This window comes from Onychomys torridus, chromosome 18, assembly GCF_903995425.1.
Source record: "Onychomys torridus chromosome 18, mOncTor1.1, whole genome shotgun sequence".
Lineage (NCBI taxonomy): Eukaryota > Metazoa > Chordata > Mammalia > Rodentia > Cricetidae > Onychomys > Onychomys torridus.
This window is the reverse complement of record NC_050460.1, coordinates 40,812,459-40,832,517: the sequence shown is the minus strand read 5'-3', so window position 1 is coordinate 40,832,517 and position 20,059 is coordinate 40,812,459. Positions and strand designations below refer to the sequence as shown.

The window sequence follows — 20,059 nt, the reverse complement described above, 5'->3', positions numbered from 1 at the left end:
CTCTTGCAGAAGACTAAGGTTCAGTTTCCAGTACCCACATGGTGTGGCTCACAATCATCCATAACTCCAGTTCCAGGGGACCTAACACGCTCTCTGACCTCCACGGGCACCAGGCACATGTGTCGTGCACATATCCAAAATGTAGGGGAAACACTCATACACGTAAAATAAAATAGCATGATGGTACACACCTATAATCCTAGCATTCAAAAAGCAGAGGCAGGAGGATCTCCGTGAATGTGAGGCCAGTCTAGTCTACAGAGCCAGTTCCAGGATAGCCGGGGTCACACAGTAAGACCCTGTGTGTGTGTGTCTTGCTCTCTCTCTCTCTCTCTCTCTCTCTCTCTCTCTCTCTCTCTCTCTCTCTCTCTCTCTCTCACACACACACACACACACACACACACACACACACACACACACACACACACACACACACACACCACACACCATATAAATAGGGATTGGAGAGATGGCTCAGTGGTTAAGAGTACTGATTGCTCTCCCGGAGGATTCAGGTTCAATACCCAGCACTGCCATGGCTGTTAAGAACCATTTGTAACCCCAGTATCAGGGGATATGATGCCCCTTCTGGTCATCTCAGGCAATGCACAAATGTGTTGCATGGACAGAACTGTATCGTTCAGTGTTTCTCAACCTTCCTAATTCTGCAACACTTTAGTACAGTTCCTCATGTTTAAACCACAAAATTATTGTCGTTGCTACTTCATAATTGTAATTTTGCTACTGCTATGAAACATAATATAAATTTGTGTTTTCTGATGGTCTTAGGTGACCTCTGTGAAACGGTTGTTTGACACTCCCTCACAATGGTCATGATATACAGGTTGAGAACCACTAGCTTAGAAGTTAAGAGCACTTGTTACTCTTGCAGACAAGAGCACTTGTCCCAGCACCCAGATGGTTCCATAACGCCAGTTCCAGGGAATCCAACAAGCATGCACATGGTACGCAAACACTCATGCAAAACATTCATATGCATAAAGTAAAATCTTTTTAAAAAATTTTAAAGAGGGGGAGGCTGAAGAGACGGCACAACAGTAAAGAGCATTTGTTGCTCTTGCAGAGGACCTGGGTTCAGTTCCCAGATCCATATGGTGGCTTTCAACACCTATAATTCCAATTCCGGGAAATCTGATGACCTCTTCTGACCTCCTGGGGCACCAGACATGCACACAGTACACATACCTACAGTACACATACTTACATGCAGGCAAAACAGTCATACACATAAAATAAAATGAATAAATATTTAAAATTTTTTAACTACTTAATAACTATGAGCAGGCGGGATGGCTCAACGGGCAAGGGTGCTTGCTGCCAAGTTTGATACCCAGGACCCAAACAGTAGAAGGAGAGAACTAACTCCTACAAACTGTGCTCTGGCCTCGACATGTGCCTCAGCACATGCCCCACCATGCCCCATCCACAGACACTAAATCAATCAATCAATCAGTCAATCAATGTAATAAAGAATAAATAGGGATGGAATGACGGCTTAGTGGCTAAGAGAACTGGCTGCTCTTCCAGAGGATCTGGACTCAATTCTTGGCACCACACAGTGATTCACAGCTGCCTGTAGCTCCAATTTCAGGGGGTTAGATACCCTCTCCTGGCCTCCTCGGGAGTCAGGCACACAAGTGGTGCATTGACATACATGTGAGCACATAAAATAATAAATTAGGCTCTTCAACTATTCATCAGGATCAAGACTGCTTTTACTTCCTCTCTACTGTTGTTTCTTGAGTTGTGACCAGACAAGACAGTAACAATGTCTGTTCTGAATGCCTTACCAGCTCACATTTAAGTGTTTGAAGGAACTGCAAAAAGGTGTTGTGGGATGCTTCCTTTCATCAGAGTAACATCTTGATGTAGAAACAACTTTATCTCCAGAGCAGTAGGTGTCCAAATTTTCTGTCAATAAAGAACATTGCACAATGACATCAGATATTGACGATCTCATTTTGGCCTCCTAACAGTAGGACACCAAAATCACTGACTGATTTATCTGTGTCTCGTGCATTTAGAGAATCCACACTGAATGTCATATTGATATTGTGCCTTACTGACGACACAGTGCTTTCCATTCTTTTTGACCCAGGCGACGGCTCTGTGAAGTGAGAATAGCTGCCTTTAACATGAGTCTACTGCACATCAGGGCCCTACGGACCAGAGAGCAGACGTGAACCAGGTGTTACCTGGAAATCAGAATACAGCCTTCTTTCCTCCTCATTTGGTCCTCAAGCATATTTTTAACAACTGTAAGCCTATGTCTAAACCCAGTGAAAAGGAAAACACTCACTTCAGATAAAAAGAACATAGATTACTGTCTTAGTTAGCCAGGGTTTCTATGATGTGAAGAGACACCAAGACACAGCAACTCTTATAAAGGAAAACATTTAATTGGGGCTGGCTTAGTTTCAGAGGGTTAGTCTGTTATCATCATGATGGGTCATGATGGTGTTGCAGGCAGACATGGTGCTGGAGAGATAGCTGAGAGTCCTACATCTGGATCCGCAGGCAGCAGGAAGAGACAATGAGCCAGTAGGCCTGGCTTGAGCTTCTGAGACCTTAAAGCCCACCCCTAGTGACACACTTCCTCCAATAAGGCCACGCCTACTCCAGCAAGGTCACACCTCCTCATAGTGCCACTCCCTATGTGCCTATAGGGGTCATTTTAATCATCACAATTACCAACTTAGTTAGCTAGTATAATCTGCCACAGCAAGTGTCCATACATTATTCACATTTTTAAAAAATTCAAAATAGCCTCATGGTGCATACCATAATTACATCACTGGGACAAGAAAACTAACAGGAAATTAGAGGATAGTCTGGGTCTCCCCATTTGCTTCAGCAGTCAATTTGACACAGCACAGTTTTCTGGGAGGCACACTTGGAGGACTGTCTTCATCAGATTAGACCTTGGGCATTTTCTTCATTGCTAATTGATGTACCCGTGGACGGTGCCAGCCCTAGGCAGGGAATCCTGGGCTATATAAGAAGCTAACTGAACAGAAGCTAGGAAGCAAGCCAGGGAGCAGCGATCTTCCAAGGTCTCTACTTCAGTTCTTGCCTCAAGGATCCAGCTTGAGTTCCTGTCCTTGCTTCCTTAGACACTGACAAACTGTAAGCTGAAGTGAGTCAACGCCTTCCCAAGGTGCTTTTGGCAACAGTGTTCTTATCACAGCAACACAAAGCAAAGAAGAACTCTAGTGGGCTATATAACATGCCTGTTTCAATGTTTTAGGATGATAAAATTCTGAGATGTAAAAAGCTTAGAAAAATGTAAAATAACCTAGTAAACCATTTGATGAACTTTAAAAAGAAACAAACTCTAAATATTTGATATTTTAATATAAAGAGTTAAGTCCTTCAGAAGCTGGGGTGCAGAAGTTTAAAGACAAGTGAGGTACAGTGCAAGTCGTACAAATTTCCATTCTCAGTGCTAGTCATAAACAACCCCATATCTGAACATAAATTAAAAAAAATATGACTTACTGTTATTCATTTCTATGGATTTATCTTTTTGTTTTGTTTTGTTTTTCAAGACAGGGTTTGTCTGTGTAGTTTTGGTGCCTGTCCAGGTTCTCGCTCTGTAGCCCAGGCTGGCCTCAAACTCACAGAGATCCACCTGGCTCTGCCTCCCGAGTGCTGGGATTACAGGCATGCGCCACCACTGCCCGGCCTAAATCTGCTGACTTCGAAGGCCCTTCAACCTCTCTTGACTGGCTTTGTCGCAGTGGAAATGACCCCTTTCTTCTGACAGGTTCTTAGGATCCAGGATACCTGTTGCCAGTCCTTTTTGACTATTCACCATCAACTTTACCTGCTTATCTTCTGTTTAATGAGCCCAAACTAACTTGGATATTCCAGAAACACTAACCATTCTTCCTTTAATTTCCGATGTAACTTTTCTGAAAGTGTTATACTGGAGTCCTTACAGATGGGGTGTTTCACCCAGAGTGGTTCCTTATTTAAATCACAAATCAGATCAATATAGCTCTCCAATCCACCAGCTACTCCTCAGACCCAGCTCACACATATGGATGAAATTAGAGACACTATTGGTGCTGCAATGACCAAGTCTAATGATTATTATGCTTAACTAATATGTATAGCACTGAAGTATTAACAAATTAATAGATTAATGGCTAATACTTATTACTGCAAAAAAAAAAAAAAAAAAAGTTGCACCTTATCAAAAAACATCACAACCCCCAGAATAATTATGTTTTCCAAGTACGTTCACTTCATAAATTTTTCCTTTAATTTCTATGCTAGTAACTCTTTCTGCGTAAAAATACCAACTAGTGTTCTTCACCCAATGCAGTCTGCTCAGTTAACATCTTCAAAAGCAGACCTAGCAGCTGGGGAGATAGCTTAGTGACCATGCCCTTTCAGCACTGACCAAGGGTCTGGTTCTGACTCTCAGCACCCCGGGAGTGAAAATAAAGGGAAAGTGTACAGACTATAAATTAAACACACACATACATACACACACCCCAAAAACCCTCATTCAATTTAATTTGTAAAGGCCTCTCACACACTCATCCTTAAATTCAATTATTATTAGGTGATTACCAATTGAAAATTTTTAAAATAAAAACAAAAGTAACACTAACCCTACGTCTATACATTTACAAAAACCTCTCTCAAATGTGTTAAAAATACTCAAATATACAAAATATTCTATTGGCTTACCTGGGGAGGTTGGAATTCTTCTTTTATATTTAGTCTGATCAAAGCTTGAAAGTTCACGCTGGGAGAATAAAAAAGACACACTTAAACACTAAGAAATAGTCCCTTAAAATATTTTCCATAGATTACAATTACAAAGGTTAGCATGGGCTGGGTGGTGGTGGTGGCGGCGCATGCCGGTACTTGGGAGGGAGAGACAGGCCAGCCTGGTCTACAGGTCGAGATCCAGGAAAGGCGCAAAGCTACACAGAGAAACCCTGTCTCGAACCCACCCCCCCCTTCCCCACCCCCCCACAAAACAAAAAACAAAACAAAGGTTAGCATGGAAAAACCTAGGGGCCACACCCTAACCAACATTAGTATCACTAATTAGACGAGCAAACATCATGTACCTGTTGATTCATAAGTGTGGCCCACATGCCACTCATGTCATATTCCTGCCAAAAATACAAAACCAGAATCAAATCAAACCAGCATCCAGCAGACAAACATAATTCTATACACAACGGTCTTCGACCTAATGAAAGCATTAATGCAAGAAGCTAAGTGTGGGCATCTGATGTAGATTAATGGCAAGACACAGCCATGTGTAATGTTCAGACTGAGGTAGTATCTGCACCAGGAGACACTTTCTACAAAAGGTCTTGAGGTAATTAGTGAAATCCTTGTATGAGCTATACATTATCCTGTATTATTGTAGCAATACTAAATTTCCTGGAGAATATCAATGAGGCTTTAAAATTTTGAGAACGTGCTTCACAGGAAAACCAAACTAGAGGAGTTATGTCTTGCGTCTGAATTATGGTTGGAATTAATTTGTGACACGGGTACGGGAATACAGATATACTGACATTTCCTAAGAAGGGATTTTGGAAAGACAGCAAATATGGAAAGGAACTCAGGAAGGCCTGCGACCTTCCTCAACTTCTGGAGGATAGGGTAAATACCTCAGATGTTTTTCTGAAGACAACATTGCTGTGCTTTATAAAGCCTTGAATTCGCTAGGCTGTGAAGCAGTTTCTCAGCTGAACGGTAAACTCCTCACTCTGTTATCAAGGGAGGTGTGAGAATAAAAACCAGTCTCGTGGAAACTGCATGGCTGCCTTTGGGTTCCCGCTTCAGTTCTTCCAGCATTCCTGGGAGATGGATCTAGCCAGCCACTCACAGACTGGCATTAGCAAACTGCCTCAGCGGGGGTCCCGCAGCAAACAGGACAAGCCCGGAGAGTGGCACATTCAAGAGAGGGCTACGAGAACGCACATCGCCACAAGTTTTCTCCAAGTTTGCAATGACTTCGGAGCAAGAGGCTTTCCCGAAAGAACTACATTGTCTTCTCCACCTGCAGCACTCACCGCCAGCAGGACCAACCAAAGCTACGCCCCGCCCGTCTCGGCGGTTTCCCTGATGGAGGGCGTGCTCGGGCGAGCCGCCCAGAGGGAGGCAGGCAGGCCGGAGCCCCCCGCCCGCCCGCCCGCGGGCTCCGCTCCCCTCACCTCCACGGGGCAGCTCCCCGCCAGGCCGTAGCGGCTTTTGAGACGCTCCACGACCATGTCCTGCCCGGGTGGCTTGACCACCCTGCGATCCATGGTGGCTGGCTGACCGCGGTCGCCCGGGGAACCGCGCTCCCGGCCGCGTCTGGGCGGGCCGACGTCACGACGCCCGGCCCCGCCCCCTGGGGCGCTGGAAGCCAATAGGAAGAGGGGTGTGAGGGCGCGCAGCAGCCCGGCTCCTCTTTGTCCCGCTCAGGGTCTGGTCCGACGGTTCCAAGACTCCCAGACACCTACACACCCTGCAGTGAGTGACGTGGGGAGGGAAAAGTGGCATTCCACCTTCTCCTGCGAGCACAGGCCCGCCCTGCACACCTGAGGGCACGCCTGAGGGCCAGCGTGCTCCCCAGGGCCTGGGGCCATGTGGGACAAAGGATAGATTTACTGTGCATAGAGCTTGCCCAAACACAGGTCTCATCATCAAAAGTGGTTTACTATCACGGAAAAACCAGGACGTGTCTGAACGCTAGGCACATAAACGGCAGCAAATTACCTTCTCAAATCCTTTGCCTATTTCCATAGATGACACAATAGGGCACTAAAATAAATTTGGGATAGCCATGGAAGGTGGAGGCTGGAGGACTGCCTGGGCTACATGGTCACTGTCAGTTGGACAGCTGCCTCAGCGACAGAAAGAGACCGCCTCATAAAGTCTGAAAAACTCCCTGTAAACATGTAGTTTGGTTGAAAACAAACCCTTTCTTCCCTAGCCCTACAGCAGCACACAGCACTGTGTTGATCCTGTCATACAAGCTTGTGCTTTTACACTGAGATAGTCTAGGAAGTGCACTTGTGGGCTACTAACCCCTGAATTCTCTAGCTTGCTTTTAACTTTCCAAAGCTGATACTTTAGCAAGTAGACAGCAAACTTACTATTTAAAAAAAAAAAAAAAAAATGCTTAAAGAATACTTTCTGCTATAAAATACCATCTAAATTGTTTGGGGGGGGGGCAGATTTTAATGACCAGAAAATCTAGCCAGCTGGAGAAGAAAAACCTATCAATGTGGGCTTGTAACATTGTAACGAATCAAATTGTTCTGAAATTTATCAAATATCTTATAAAATACCCCAAGCTTCTTTTAAACTTCTTTATTGGAACTGGATAGCTTAGCCATTGAGAGCACTGACTGATCTTCGAGGACTTGGGTTCCATTCCCAGCACCCAAAACGGTGGCTTACAACCCTTTGGTAACTCAACAGGTTGGAACCATCTCTGTTAATAATGCCAATCCTGGTAAAGTTAGTTTAACACACCATTTTGTCAAGTTTTTGAAAAATCTTTAAGTAAGTGTAAATTATCTCTTAAAAAGCATTTGCTGCCATGCACACTGAGTACATGCCTGTAATCCCAGTAGAGGTAGTGAGATCAAGAAGAGTTGGTAATCCAGCCTCAGCTACAAAGCAAGTTCAAGGTAAGCCTGGGCTATAGGAGATGACTTTTTAAGAAGACATTTCCATTTTACTTAGATTAAAATGATGGCATCAACTTCTCAGCTGAAAAGTTTCAATATTTTCACATGAGTTTATATTACACATGTTTCCAAAGAAGTCACTAAATGTGCATAGTTTTTACAAGGCCAACTTTAGGTAGGTTTATTTCATTTACCTGGCTGTGGAATAAGCATTTTTTTAGTGATGATATTCCATAATTCATTACATAAGCCATACCCTTCCTTGCCCTCTTCTAATGGTTGAAACACAAGAAAATAGAAAGGACTCAAGACTCACTTGGAAAATAGAGACTTTTATGTCTAACTAGATTCCTTAGTTCTATACCGAGTAGGCCCGTAAGAACATGCTGTTCCTTTAACAGTCTGCCTATTTGACATAAACCACTTCCAAGTACATTTTCAGGTTTATCAGTGCTGGCCTTTAACAGATCTCATTTTCCATCTAGTCACAGAATAAACAGACAACTTAGATGCACAAGGAAGGAATGTTTTAAATGTCATGGCTGTTACCAATTATCACTTTATTTCTGCTACAAAATTCACCAGAAAAAGGTACTGCAACAATCTAATATAAAGCAAATCTTTAACCAAAGAACATGGTATAGATCTTTTAAAAATATTCATACTTTATCACAAGAACTAGAGAAAAATTCAATTCTATCATCAGGACCAAGCTGAAGTTTTTGAGGTAGTAGAGACAGGTAACAGAAAAGTGAATGGAAAGAAGGAAGAAAAAAGGAAGGGAAGACGGAAGGATGGGGGAGGGGAGCTAGCTAAGGAAATGATCAACTTATTTAAAATGTAAAAATTAATGTCTTCCAAAGGAACTACATATCTTAAGAAAAGACAGTATTCTACTTCAAAGCTAACTGTTAACTATACAGGAGCATAAAAATTACAGAAGAGCACTTTGGTTAACTCCTATCTTCTGTGGCTCTATCCATTCAGAAAAGAGTCTATACATAAATGAGCACACGGATAGTTAAGATTACCATATATATATTTCAATTCTAAAATAAAATTATCTGAGTTGTGGTCCCCTTATTCAATGGTAAGTACCATGCAGGAAATCCAAACATCTTAACAGGAATTAAAATAAGATTGCATATATCATAGTCCTTCAATAGTCTGGGAAGCTCTATTGCTTTGAACAAAACTAGTATTAGCCATTCTAATACAGATATGTCAGGAGTACATAAACACAAGTACACCTGAAATACACCAGTGTTTAAACTTTTATTTCATACCATGCAAGATCAATTATCACACATTAAAAAGTGACAACAGCTATAAGCTACAATTTTACATTTATACATTGGAAACGTCTGTTTTCAAAAGATGAACATAATTACCATATTGCCTGTAACAAGCATCAATTCAACTGTTTATATAGATTAAATTCACTATGAAAATTATTTTATAGCTGTCCACATTCTGTGATACTAATTCTTCGACTAACAGATCCTTTAGGAGAACCAAACGATTCAATCTTTCTCACAGTATCCATGCCATCCTTAACAAATCCAAATACTACATGCTTAAAGTCCAAATGTTCTGCTTTCTTCAGTGTTATAAAAAATTGAGAATTGTTGGTATCCCGGCCCCTATTGGCCATGGATAGTAAGCCAGGACCAGTGTGTTTCACATTAAAGTTTTCATCTTCAAATTTATCTCCATAAATGGACTGTCCTCCTGTTCCATCATGTTTGGTGATATCTCCCCCCTGTAAACAAAAAAAAAAAAATCTTCCCATTAATACTGACTAAAACATTAAAATACACAGAAATCATGACAGAGTAAATACCAAATGCCCTATTTCTTTAAAAATACATTTTGAAAACTAAGAAATACATGTTTTGAGGGGAAAAGTTTTTTCCCTCATTCTGTTTCTAGCATGTACCTGTCAGTCTGAATGTTTGAAAAGGAACAGAGCATCAAGTTCAATGCCAACTATAATAGGGGAAAGCTGAAAATTCCTAAGATGAGAATGAGGGCAAGAAGAAAACCTTCCTAAGTTGGTGTGGCCTAGTCTGAGCAGATTTAACTATGATGGCTGTAGAATGATACTCACTTGGCAAACAAAATCTGGAACTACTCGGTGAAAAATAGAGTTCTTGAAACCAAAGCCCTTCTCTCCAGTGCATAGCGCTCTAAAGTTCTCGGCAGTGTGAGGAACGATATCTGAAAATAATTCCATGATTATCCGTCCTAGAGGTTCACCATCCGCACAAACATCAAAGAACACCACAGGATTAGTCTCCTTTGATAATTCTGCTGCAAGGGATACTTGTCCATTTTGGAGTTTCAGTATATTTTGTTGACATTCTTCAAATTTTTTCTTGAAACACTCAGTCATTTCCTTGGTTTTAAACCTCACTGCAAGCTGTTCTACTTTTGCTTCTCCGTCTATGGGGGGAAGGAAAGAGACCTTAATACTAAAGCGACTTATAAAGCATGCATGTTTTATAGATTTCAGGAAAGGCAACTGTAGCACGGATCTTAAAAAGTCTTAGTAATAAAAACAAACCTGGAGCCAGGTATTGGGGTGAATGCTCCCCAGATAAGTTTATTAGGATGCACAATATATTGGGGAACACAATACCACCAGTCAATGAAATTAAAAGGCATTTGAAGGTAGTAACTCACCAGCATAATCTGAAGCAGTCCACACTAAAGCATTATTTGAAACATTTAAAGGTTTTAACTCCATGGCTTTGGTAATAACATGGTTTGCACACACTTTAAAAACTTGGTCTCTTCTCATTAGGATCCGATAATAATTCTTCATTGTATGCCAAAGAATCTTTATATCTCCAATACCTCTCTCCTTCCACTGACTAACATCTCTATCCCATCTATAAAGTTTGGCTCTTTCTTTGAACAGAATTTCTTCATCTTCTTCTCCAGACTTCACTTCTACCTATGAAAACAAATGAGAAAAACTATTATATAAACAGCTGTTTAACCAATGCCAATAGGTTTTACAGTATCATGGTAACTAACAACACCCTAGACTAATAATATATCTGACTTGGTTAAGCAGTAAAGATGTGATTTATCATTAAATATTTTTCTATTATATAATATCTTACTTTTTTTTTTGGAGCTGAGGATCAAACCCAGGGCCTTGCACTTGCTAGGCAAGCACTCTACCACTGAGCTAAATCCCCAACCCCAATATCTTACTTTTGTGAAAATAAAATGCCTTTAAAGGTCAGAAGAGGTTTTCAAAAGTGCTGGTTCTTGCTGGGCGGCATTGGCGCACACCTTTACTCCCAGCACTTGAGAGGCAGAGCCAAGTGGATCTCTGTGAGTTCAAGGCCAGACTGGGTCTAAAGAATGAGATCCCAAGACAGGCACCAAAACTACACAGAGAAACCCTGTCTCAAAAAAAAAAAAAAAAAAAAAAGTGCTGGTTCTTACCAAGCATGGCAGTTTACACCAATAATCCCAAAACTTGGGTGTGGAAGCAAGAGGATCAGAAGTTCAAGGCAAGCCTGGGCTATATGAGACCAGAGGAGATGTGGTTCTTTGCATCATGTGCAGCAATCCTAGCACTCCAGAGCCTGAGAAGCAGGAAGATGACTACAAGTTGGAGGCCAGACTGGGCTACACAGTGAATTACAGGCCAGCTGTCTATGTAACAACATGCTGTCTCAAGAAAACGCCAATTCTTTCTGGTTTTATACCATTTATTTTTATTTTATGTGTATGGCTATTTTGCCTGCATGTGTATCTATGTACTGCATGTGTCCATTGCCCCTGAAGCCAGAGGAGGGTATCAGATCCCTTGGAAGCAGAGTTATAGGCAGTTGTTAGCTACTGTATGGGTACTGGGAATTAACCATTGAGCCATCTCTCCAATCCTTTTATCATATCTTTAAGGATGTATTTTATTTTTAATTCTGTGGGTGGGGGGGGGGTGGGGGTGATATGTGCATGAATGCAGGTGCCTACAGAGGGCAAAGGCACTGGACCCTCTGGAAACTGTGAGCTGCATGGCATGGGTGCTGGGAACCAACAAGAACAGTACACACTCTCTACCCCTAAGCAGATCTCTGCAGCCACAGCAATGATGATTCTTAAAGTGTAATAGTAACTACTGAGATTGAAAATGGACATGATACTTTTCCTAAAACCACACTCTTCTCTATTTTGTCCCTAAAATTATTTTAGGAAGACAACATGATCTCCTAATGGCATAATAAAAATGCTTATGGCTCAGTAGGATGGCCAGTTAGTACATATACTTGCAATCCTGACAACCTGAGTTCAAACCCCAGAAGGCTATCCTGACCTCCACATAGCACCATGGCATATACATACCTGCTTGTATTCTCTCATACTCACTGTGGTATGTGGATACCTATTTCCTTCCTTCCTCCCTCCCACCCCACTATCTAAACATAGACACACATAGACACACACAAAATAAAAAACTAAAAAGAAAAAACAAAAATATTTCTAGCAACTGCATAAACAGCTTACCAAGCATCATTTACATAAAAACTCTGGGGCAAAGTTGAGTGTACACTTGAGTGGTATTTCCTAACATGATCAAGGCCCTGGATTAAATCCCCAGTACTAGACATGAAAAGATTCAAAACAATTTCTACTTAAAGTCTGGAAACTTGGGCTAGAGATATATATAACTCAGCAGTTAGTAGCATTGGCTGCTCTTCCAGAGGACCTGGGTTCAATTCTCAGCACCCATATGGAGTTCAAACCATCTGTAACTCCATCTGTTTGTAACTCCAATCCAAGGAGATATGGCCTCTGCAGACAATAGGCACACATGGCACAAGGCTCATACACATAAAACAAATAATAATTTTTTAAAATTCTGAAAATCTAATGTTTAACTATTCTGGGAAGAAATGCAGGTAGCAGTATTATAAAGAAAAATCAACTTAGGGCAAATTTGTACACTTAGGTTACGAGTAAAATGTTTACTCCTTGGCACTTACCTCTGGTAGGGAGACTATGGGTTCAAAATGAATATCTTCACTGTGAACTACTTCTTCATCACTGCCGTCCTCATCCTCACCACCTTTACTTGTGGACTGTGTTCCAAACACAGCTGCTCCAGTATTTGCCCACTGGAAATTTTTATCTGATAAATAAATGAGGCTATTTAAATTGTGAACTTTAATTTTTGTTTTACATTTTGTAGATTACTTTCCAATTATTTCATCAACGCATCAAGTTTTCAACAATGTCAGAAACACACCTATTTGAGATGTTTAAGGTAATATTATTCTGACAATTTCAACAACTATGGAACGTAATTGATTGCAGCAGATTTACAGGATAAAATACTACTTTAAGAAAGTACAACCAGGCATAGTGGTGCACACCTTTAATCCCAGCACTCAGGAAGCAGAGGCAGGTGGGTCTTTGTAAGGTTAAGGCCAGCCTAGCACATAGGAGTTCTAGCCAGCGAAGGACACATAGTAAGAACCTGTTTCAAAAAACAATCTCAGCATAAGTAAAACTATAAATTCTAATGTAAAATCCTATCTATCATTTCTAGAAGTTTAATGTGTTTCTATAAGTAGCATGACCTGTAAAATATATAAATACATGAACTAAATTTTAAACTCTACTATTTTAGTATTCTTCAACAACTTTTCTTCTCCAAACATCTTATACAATCATTTAAATAGTGCTAAATTCACAATATGAAAGATCTTATGAGTAAATATAATGAAGTCTAATGCTAATAAAACTTGAAACAAATAGCACCCACATGGCAGCTCACATCTGTATGTATGTAACTCCAATTCCAGAGGATTTGCCCACCAAGGGCACTGCATGCACGTGGTGAAAATACATACATGCAAGCAAAACACACGCACGCACGCACGCACGCACGCACGCACGCACGCACGCACGCAATCTTTTTTGGTTGTTTTTTCGAGGCAGGGTTTCTCTATGTGACTGCCCTGTCCGTCCTGGCACTAGCTCTGTAGACCAGACTGATCTTGAATTCACTGAGATCCACTGCCTCACAAGTGCTGGGATTAAAGGAGTGCACCACCACCACCAGGTCCAGCAAATAAAAAAATCTTAAAAAATAAACACCACTGAAAAGTGAAAAATAATACTAATCAGTAACTTACTCTAGTACAATTTGCACAACTTAATACAGAGATCCAACTTATCTTAAAAAAATACACTCACAAATCCTGAAATACTAACAAATCAAATTTAAGAACACAAACATTTAAAGGAATAGTGCTAAGTCAGGGCTATTCCAAAACTGGAAAACATACCTGTATATGAGGAAAGGGTTAACAGCATTGATTTAAGTTAATAGAAAATCTTTATAGCTAGTATCATCAGTAATAGACTGTGTAAGTCTAATTACTAAAACACTAAGCAAACCAAGGACAGGGCCACTCCACTCAGTCACACCATGGGAAGGACTGCTTTTTTCAGTTACACCTGACTGACATGATCATTAATATCTTTCCTCTTGATCTTACCTTTAGTACCAAAAGCAAAATCCCCAGAATTACTTGAAGCCAAGTCTGCAAATGACAGCCCTGTACCACTTCCAAATCCAAACAAAACAGTCTTACTTTCCCCTGTAAAAAGGAAAAAAGAAAAAACAAAACGTTTCCTATTTAAGTTAAGATAGACTTTAAGTGGGTTGGGGATTTAGCTCAGTGGCAGAGCGCTTGCCTAGCAAGCACAAGGCCCTGGGTTCAGTCCTCAGCTCAAAAAAAAAGAAAAGGTAGACTTTAAGTTAAGATATACATCAAAACCTTACCCAAGACCCAGAAGTAACAGGACTCTCTGTACTCCAAGTGAAGGGATATTATAAACTACATTTTAAAAACTTAGTATTTATTCTGCTAAAATGCCTTCAAATTCAAGACAAATTTTTGGTTTTCTTTTACAAACTACATTTTAAGTTACAAAAATACATTCAATTCTAAGCTTGTTTAGTAACACTGAATTTACAGGTTCTATTCCCAATTACCAGGAATTCTAAACCAAGTTCCCTTCAAAGAACACTGCGCTGCAGACTGCCCACACTAAGCTAAGAAAGGGGCCAAACACTTTCTGCTTTGACAAGAGCTTCTACTCTCTAACAAGCAAAGGCAAGGTCTTTGAAGAAAGCTGTACCAAACACTGCTTAAAGATGTATTATTTTTAATTATGTGTTTATGTGTGTCTGTGTGGGGGCAGATGTTCATCAGTGCAGGCTCCAGAAAAAGCCAGAATGAGGGTAGTGGACTGGCTGGCCTGGAGGTATAGGTGAGCTGCCTACCGTGAGTGCTGGGAACTGAACTCAAGTTCTCTGTAAGAACAGTAGGCACTTGTACTAAATATTTTGTGTTTTCTTTACTATAAATATGCTCACACATTTGCTCAACCGAGGTTTGGAGGCCTTGTCTGAACTCCACCAATGCAGTTTCATGATCTCTGAAATTGTTTTGGCCTACTTAATTTTATCAGAAAATGTAGAGGATTTGGTTGTGAAATTACTTTTTTGTCCCAGTATATTAATTCTAAGGTGCCAATAAATGTACTATTGGTAATCTAAGTTGGGACTACTTCTGAAAAACAAAAACAGGTAGTATAGATAAGGTCCACATATAAAGAAATACAATTCACAAAAACACTTCTTCCAACTTAGAAAAACTGAGACACATAGTAATACAAATAATAATTACTGTAATTGACAAATTACTGTTTTGAGGCTTATACATATTTTAGTATCATAAAAATATTAAGCTCCTACTATAATGATTCATAACTAAAGCACTGTGAATATGTTTGAGTAGTACTAATATAACTCATCAACAGTCAAATAAAAACATTTTATAACACCAAGAAAATGACCAAGCAAGCAAATTCTTCTCTTTTATACAGATAGGTCAATCATAATGCTTTGTATTCCCTAACAGCTTAAAATCAAATGACAGGCCAGGTGTGGTAGTGCACACCTTTAATCCTAGCACTTGGAAGGTAAAGGCAAGTGGATTTCTGTGAGTGTAAGGCCAGCCTGGTCTGCATAGTGAGTTCCAGGCCATCCAGGGCTATACAGAGACCCTGTCTTTAAAAACAAATAATAATGTAATAAATAAACCAAATGATAAGAATGTTATTATTTAGTGTTTTATTTATTGAGAAGGCAATGACTTGATTACTGTGACAAATACATTATGCCCCTATATTCACCTTAAACATTTTCAGCTAAGTTCTTAGAATCAAACCTATCTTTAAAAGTCTATTTTCTCAAACCTACAGGCAGTATCTTATATATTGCACAATATAAACACATGACCAACTCTTACCTTGGCTTGGGAATTCCGTGTCAGCTTCTTTTCTAGTACACAGATCTACAGGCTTGTCCACAGTCCCAGAAATGGGGGATGAGCTCCCCGATTTGGTGTTAGAATCAGGTTCTTCAGACTTACAGACCAAAGAGCTGGTCATGTCAGTCTCACCTGCAGACTCAGGACCGACTGCATCAGCTACTTTCTCACTCTGGGATTTCTGCAAAGAGGAAAGAATCAAACGCTATACCATTAAACCATCCCCTCCTCCCCACAAAGGAAAAACAAACAGAAAATTAATAAGTACTTTCTATAAAGTTTGGTGTGTATTTTTTAATCTTTCCAGTAACCACTGAAAAGGAGGAAAATTACAAGTAATGAGAACGAGGAAGGGACAAGCAAAACTAAAAGCAATCAGGAAACTCTGACCCAATTCATCTCACTGATTAAATGAATGTCAAATGGTCTACGCACTAGTAAAAAGATTATTAGGAAAATTACAAGTGATAAAAACAAAGTGATCATAGTTGGGCGGTGGTGGCGCACGCCTGTAATCCCAGCACTTGGGAGGCAGAGGCAGGAGGATCTCTGTGAGTTCGAGGCCAGCCTGGTCTACAGAGTGAGATCCAGGATAGGCTCTAAAACTACATAGAGGAACCCTGTCTAAAAAAAAAAAAAGTGATCAAGATGAAAGATCAATTTACCCTCCTAGAACAGCAGGGTAAGAACCGTCTCTTCTTTTTATTTTTCTCCATGAAAACACAAAGAAAGATGACCAAAATTAACTCTTTAATCTACTCTGGGAATTAACCAAAGAACCACAACAATCCAAGGAGTTTTCACCCAACTCTGACCTGGAGTTAAGGGAGAAGGTCTGCTTTTGTAGCACTGGCATATTCTTGCTCCCTTTTCTGTCTACCCAACCTCTCATCTCAGTTCTGCAGTAGTTTATCAACCAAGTGCCAGACAAGCATGGAAAGACGATGTTTGCCAAGCATTTGGGCATGATAGAGGAAAGAGACTTATTGACAGAGCATTGAGGGTTTTTAAAGCAATTAAATCATTCTGTAGGATATTATTCATTAGATATTTGTAATAATTCATAAAAAACACATGGAGCAATGTAATTATATAAACTATATATACTCATAGACCATGATTGAATTAAGCTATGAATCACTAACAGAATGTTATGTACAAAGTCACCATTTTTAAACAGCATACAACTGTCTAATGAATGGGTCAAAACGAATTCCAAGGATTCTGACCTGAACAGAAATGACAACAATACACCTAAGTAGTGCTTAAGGGACAAGATCATTTGTATAAACAATGAACATGCTCTGAAATCTGTACTCATGCTTCCACATCAGGAGAAAAAGAAAAAGAGCAAAGTAAACCCAAGGCAAGAAAGAAAGAAGAAAGAGCAGAAATCAACACAATTCAACAAGGGGGAGAAATGAAGCCAGAGTCTACTTATACTGTGGGGTGGGGGTGGGGGGGTGTCAAGAACCACAGAAAAGATAAAGAGCAGGAATGGGGAGAGAGCAACATAATAAAACAGAAAACAAGACAAACTCGTGAAACTGATGCACTCTCTACTAGATCAATAAAGAAATAGCAAAGAAGGTAAGGTAGGTAGTGCAATACTGAACCTTCAAGCATTAAGAGACTGAAGATGGAGCTGGGTGGTGCTAGCAAACACCTGCAAGGCCAGCACTCTAAAGATGACATGAGAAGGTCTCAGGAAGGTCAAAGCCAGTCTGTACTACAATGTGAGGTCCTGTCTCCAATACCAAAATTCATAAGCCAAGTCTACAAATTTCAATTTGAGAATTCCTTCAAAGACATAATTAGAACTCATTCAGTAACAAAAAGACAAATCACCTAAACAGACATTCTACATAGAACCTTCCATTTATTCGTTTTCAAGGTCTTAAGAAAACCCCAGTCCTATTTAGTTAGAACACTTACGGAGAAACAACATCAACCAGACAAAAATCTCTTTTAAAAAACAGCTGCACAGTACTTCCCAACCTATTTACTATATACCATTAACTTTCTTTTAACGGTGAGATTCATCATGTTGCCCTGATGGCCTGGAATTCAGAGATCCACCTACTTCTACCTAGGGATCACCACTCCCAGCCCAGTATTAAGTTTTAACTTTTACTTGCATTGTGTGTTATGCACAAGTGAGTTCAGATACCCAGAGGCCGGAAGGGGGTACTGAGCCTCCTGGTAGTGTTGTGTCAGCTGACTGACATGGATGGGTGCTTTAACTGAACTCCGTCTATCCAGCCCTGATACTAATTTTTATATGGAAGCTAAAGTTAATACCAGAAAACTACTCCAACAGTATTTATTACCTGTGAACATTCATTTTAAAAGTAGCAACAAAATTCACACAAATAGAAACTAAATGATACAAAACTATTCTATACCATAACCAAATGAAGTCTTTCATAGGAATGTCAGAACCATGCACAAACTGAATGAAAAGATCTGTATCACTTCAGCAAAGACAGAAAGATGGCACATCATTCATTATTCACTTAGGGTTAAAAACTCTTACTCAGAAACTCTGGAACACTCAGCCCTACACAGGGTGTCTGTATAAAATTCCTTCTCTCAGGGTTCAGGGAACCCTGCAGAAGAGGCAGAAAAAGCATGAGCCAGAGAAGTGGAGGACACCACGAAAACAAGGCCTTCTAAAGGAGCATGATCAAATCACTTATAAACTCAGAGACTGAGACAGCATGCCCAGGGCCTGCAAGGGTTCTCTTGCACATCTATTATGGCTTCCAATGTAGTGCTGTAGTGGGAATCCTGAACAAGTGGGTCTCTGCTGCTTGTGCCTTCCCCTGAGCTCTTTTCCTTTTGTTTGTTTTTGTCCAATTCTGATGCGTTAAGTTTTTGTTTTATCATATCACATTTTATTTTATTACTATTTCTTAGAAGCCTGTTTGTTTTCTAACGAGAGACAGAAAGGGAGTTGATCCAGACAGGAAGTGAGTGGGGAGGAACTAGGGGGATGGTAGAAGGAGGGGAAATGGTAATCAGGATATATTATGTGAGAAAAAAATTATTTTCAATAAAAGAGGAAAAAAACTTGTATCTGCTATAATTTAACCGTTAAATTTTATTTATTTATTTTGTTTTGTTTTTATTCTTGGTTTTTGTTTTTGTTTTATGAGACAGGGTTTCTCTGTGTAGTTTTGGTGCTTGTCCTGGAACTCGCTCTGTAGACCAGGCTGGCCTCGAACTCACAGAGATCTGCCTGGCTCTGCCTCCTGAGTGCTAGGATCAAAGGCATGCGCCACTGCCACCGCCCAGCTAACTATTAAATTTTAAACCAATCTGTTTATATCTACAAAGAAGCTTGGTGGTGTTTTAACTGTTAGGATAGTAAGCCTGTAGTTTAATCTGGGGTTTGATACCCTAAAGACTGAGTGCTCTCTGTTTATGTAACCCAACACATATGCTTGCCAAGGCCTATTATTATCACTCAGTAGTAAGATTTTTACACTGTACTCCATCACAGAAGCAGGAGAACCAAAAGGAGAACCCAGAGTCAGTCTGACCTGCGCTTCATGAACTTTTTGAAGCTCTGACTGAAAGTCCTCCCCATTTCCATTGTCCTCATCTGTGTCGCTGCAGACTCCACAGAAGAACGTAGGTGGGAGCTTTAAAGTGTCTGCTTTTGCTCTTTCTTCAACTGTTGGCTTCTTTTCCCAAACAATCACACACTCTTTGTCATCATCTGGAAAAGCCACACAACACAAGCAAAGACACGATCAGAAATCCACCCATTCCACGACTGCCTCTCTCAGCTTTCCCATGCAATCTACAGACCTCCATAACAAGGACTATGAATGCTCAGGAAGCCAGCCCTCCGCCACCAAAATGAATCCGTGTTCTCCAGCTAGTGTTCTTTTTTACATGTTTTAACTGAGCACTGACTCAACACATAGATAAAACTGGCAATCAGATATTATCAGACTAAGAAGTGCCTTTAAAAGATAGGACATCATGCCGGGCGGTGGTGGC

General features: G+C 40.4%; 2 protein-coding genes across 3 annotated transcripts in view; both read right to left on the bottom strand.

The window, feature by feature from the left end:
• Positions 1–6,335, bottom strand: part of Ccdc138 (coiled-coil domain containing 138) — a 57,728-nt gene extending 51,393 nt beyond the window's left edge. Inside the window, exons 1-4 of one of the 2 annotated variants that reach the window (XM_036168044.1) lie at positions 6,213–6,335; positions 5,112–5,156; positions 4,723–4,780; positions 1,812–1,932 (exon numbers count right to left, since the gene is read on the bottom strand). In XM_036168044.1, the coding sequence (XP_036023937.1) occupies positions 1,812–1,932; positions 4,723–4,780; positions 5,112–5,156; positions 6,213–6,305 (317 nt within the window). In that variant the 5' untranslated portion in view covers positions 6,306–6,335. The remainder of the gene's footprint in view (positions 1–1,811; positions 1,933–4,722; positions 4,781–5,111; positions 5,157–6,212) is intronic. The other variant, XM_036168045.1, reaches the window with a different exon arrangement.
• Positions 6,336–8,935: 2,600 nt separating this feature from the next.
• The window catches only part of Ranbp2 (RAN binding protein 2), a 52,667-nt gene continuing 41,543 nt past the window's right edge, over positions 8,936–20,059 (bottom strand). The window contains exons 23-29 of the mRNA XM_036168498.1: positions 19,594–19,772; positions 16,028–16,229; positions 14,207–14,308; positions 12,686–12,831; positions 10,365–10,638; positions 9,790–10,124; positions 8,936–9,441 (exon numbers count right to left, since the gene is read on the bottom strand). Of these exons, the coding sequence (XP_036024391.1) occupies positions 9,136–9,441; positions 9,790–10,124; positions 10,365–10,638; positions 12,686–12,831; positions 14,207–14,308; positions 16,028–16,229; positions 19,594–19,772 (1,544 nt within the window). The 3' untranslated portion in view covers positions 8,936–9,135. The remainder of the gene's footprint in view (positions 9,442–9,789; positions 10,125–10,364; positions 10,639–12,685; positions 12,832–14,206; positions 14,309–16,027; positions 16,230–19,593; positions 19,773–20,059) is intronic.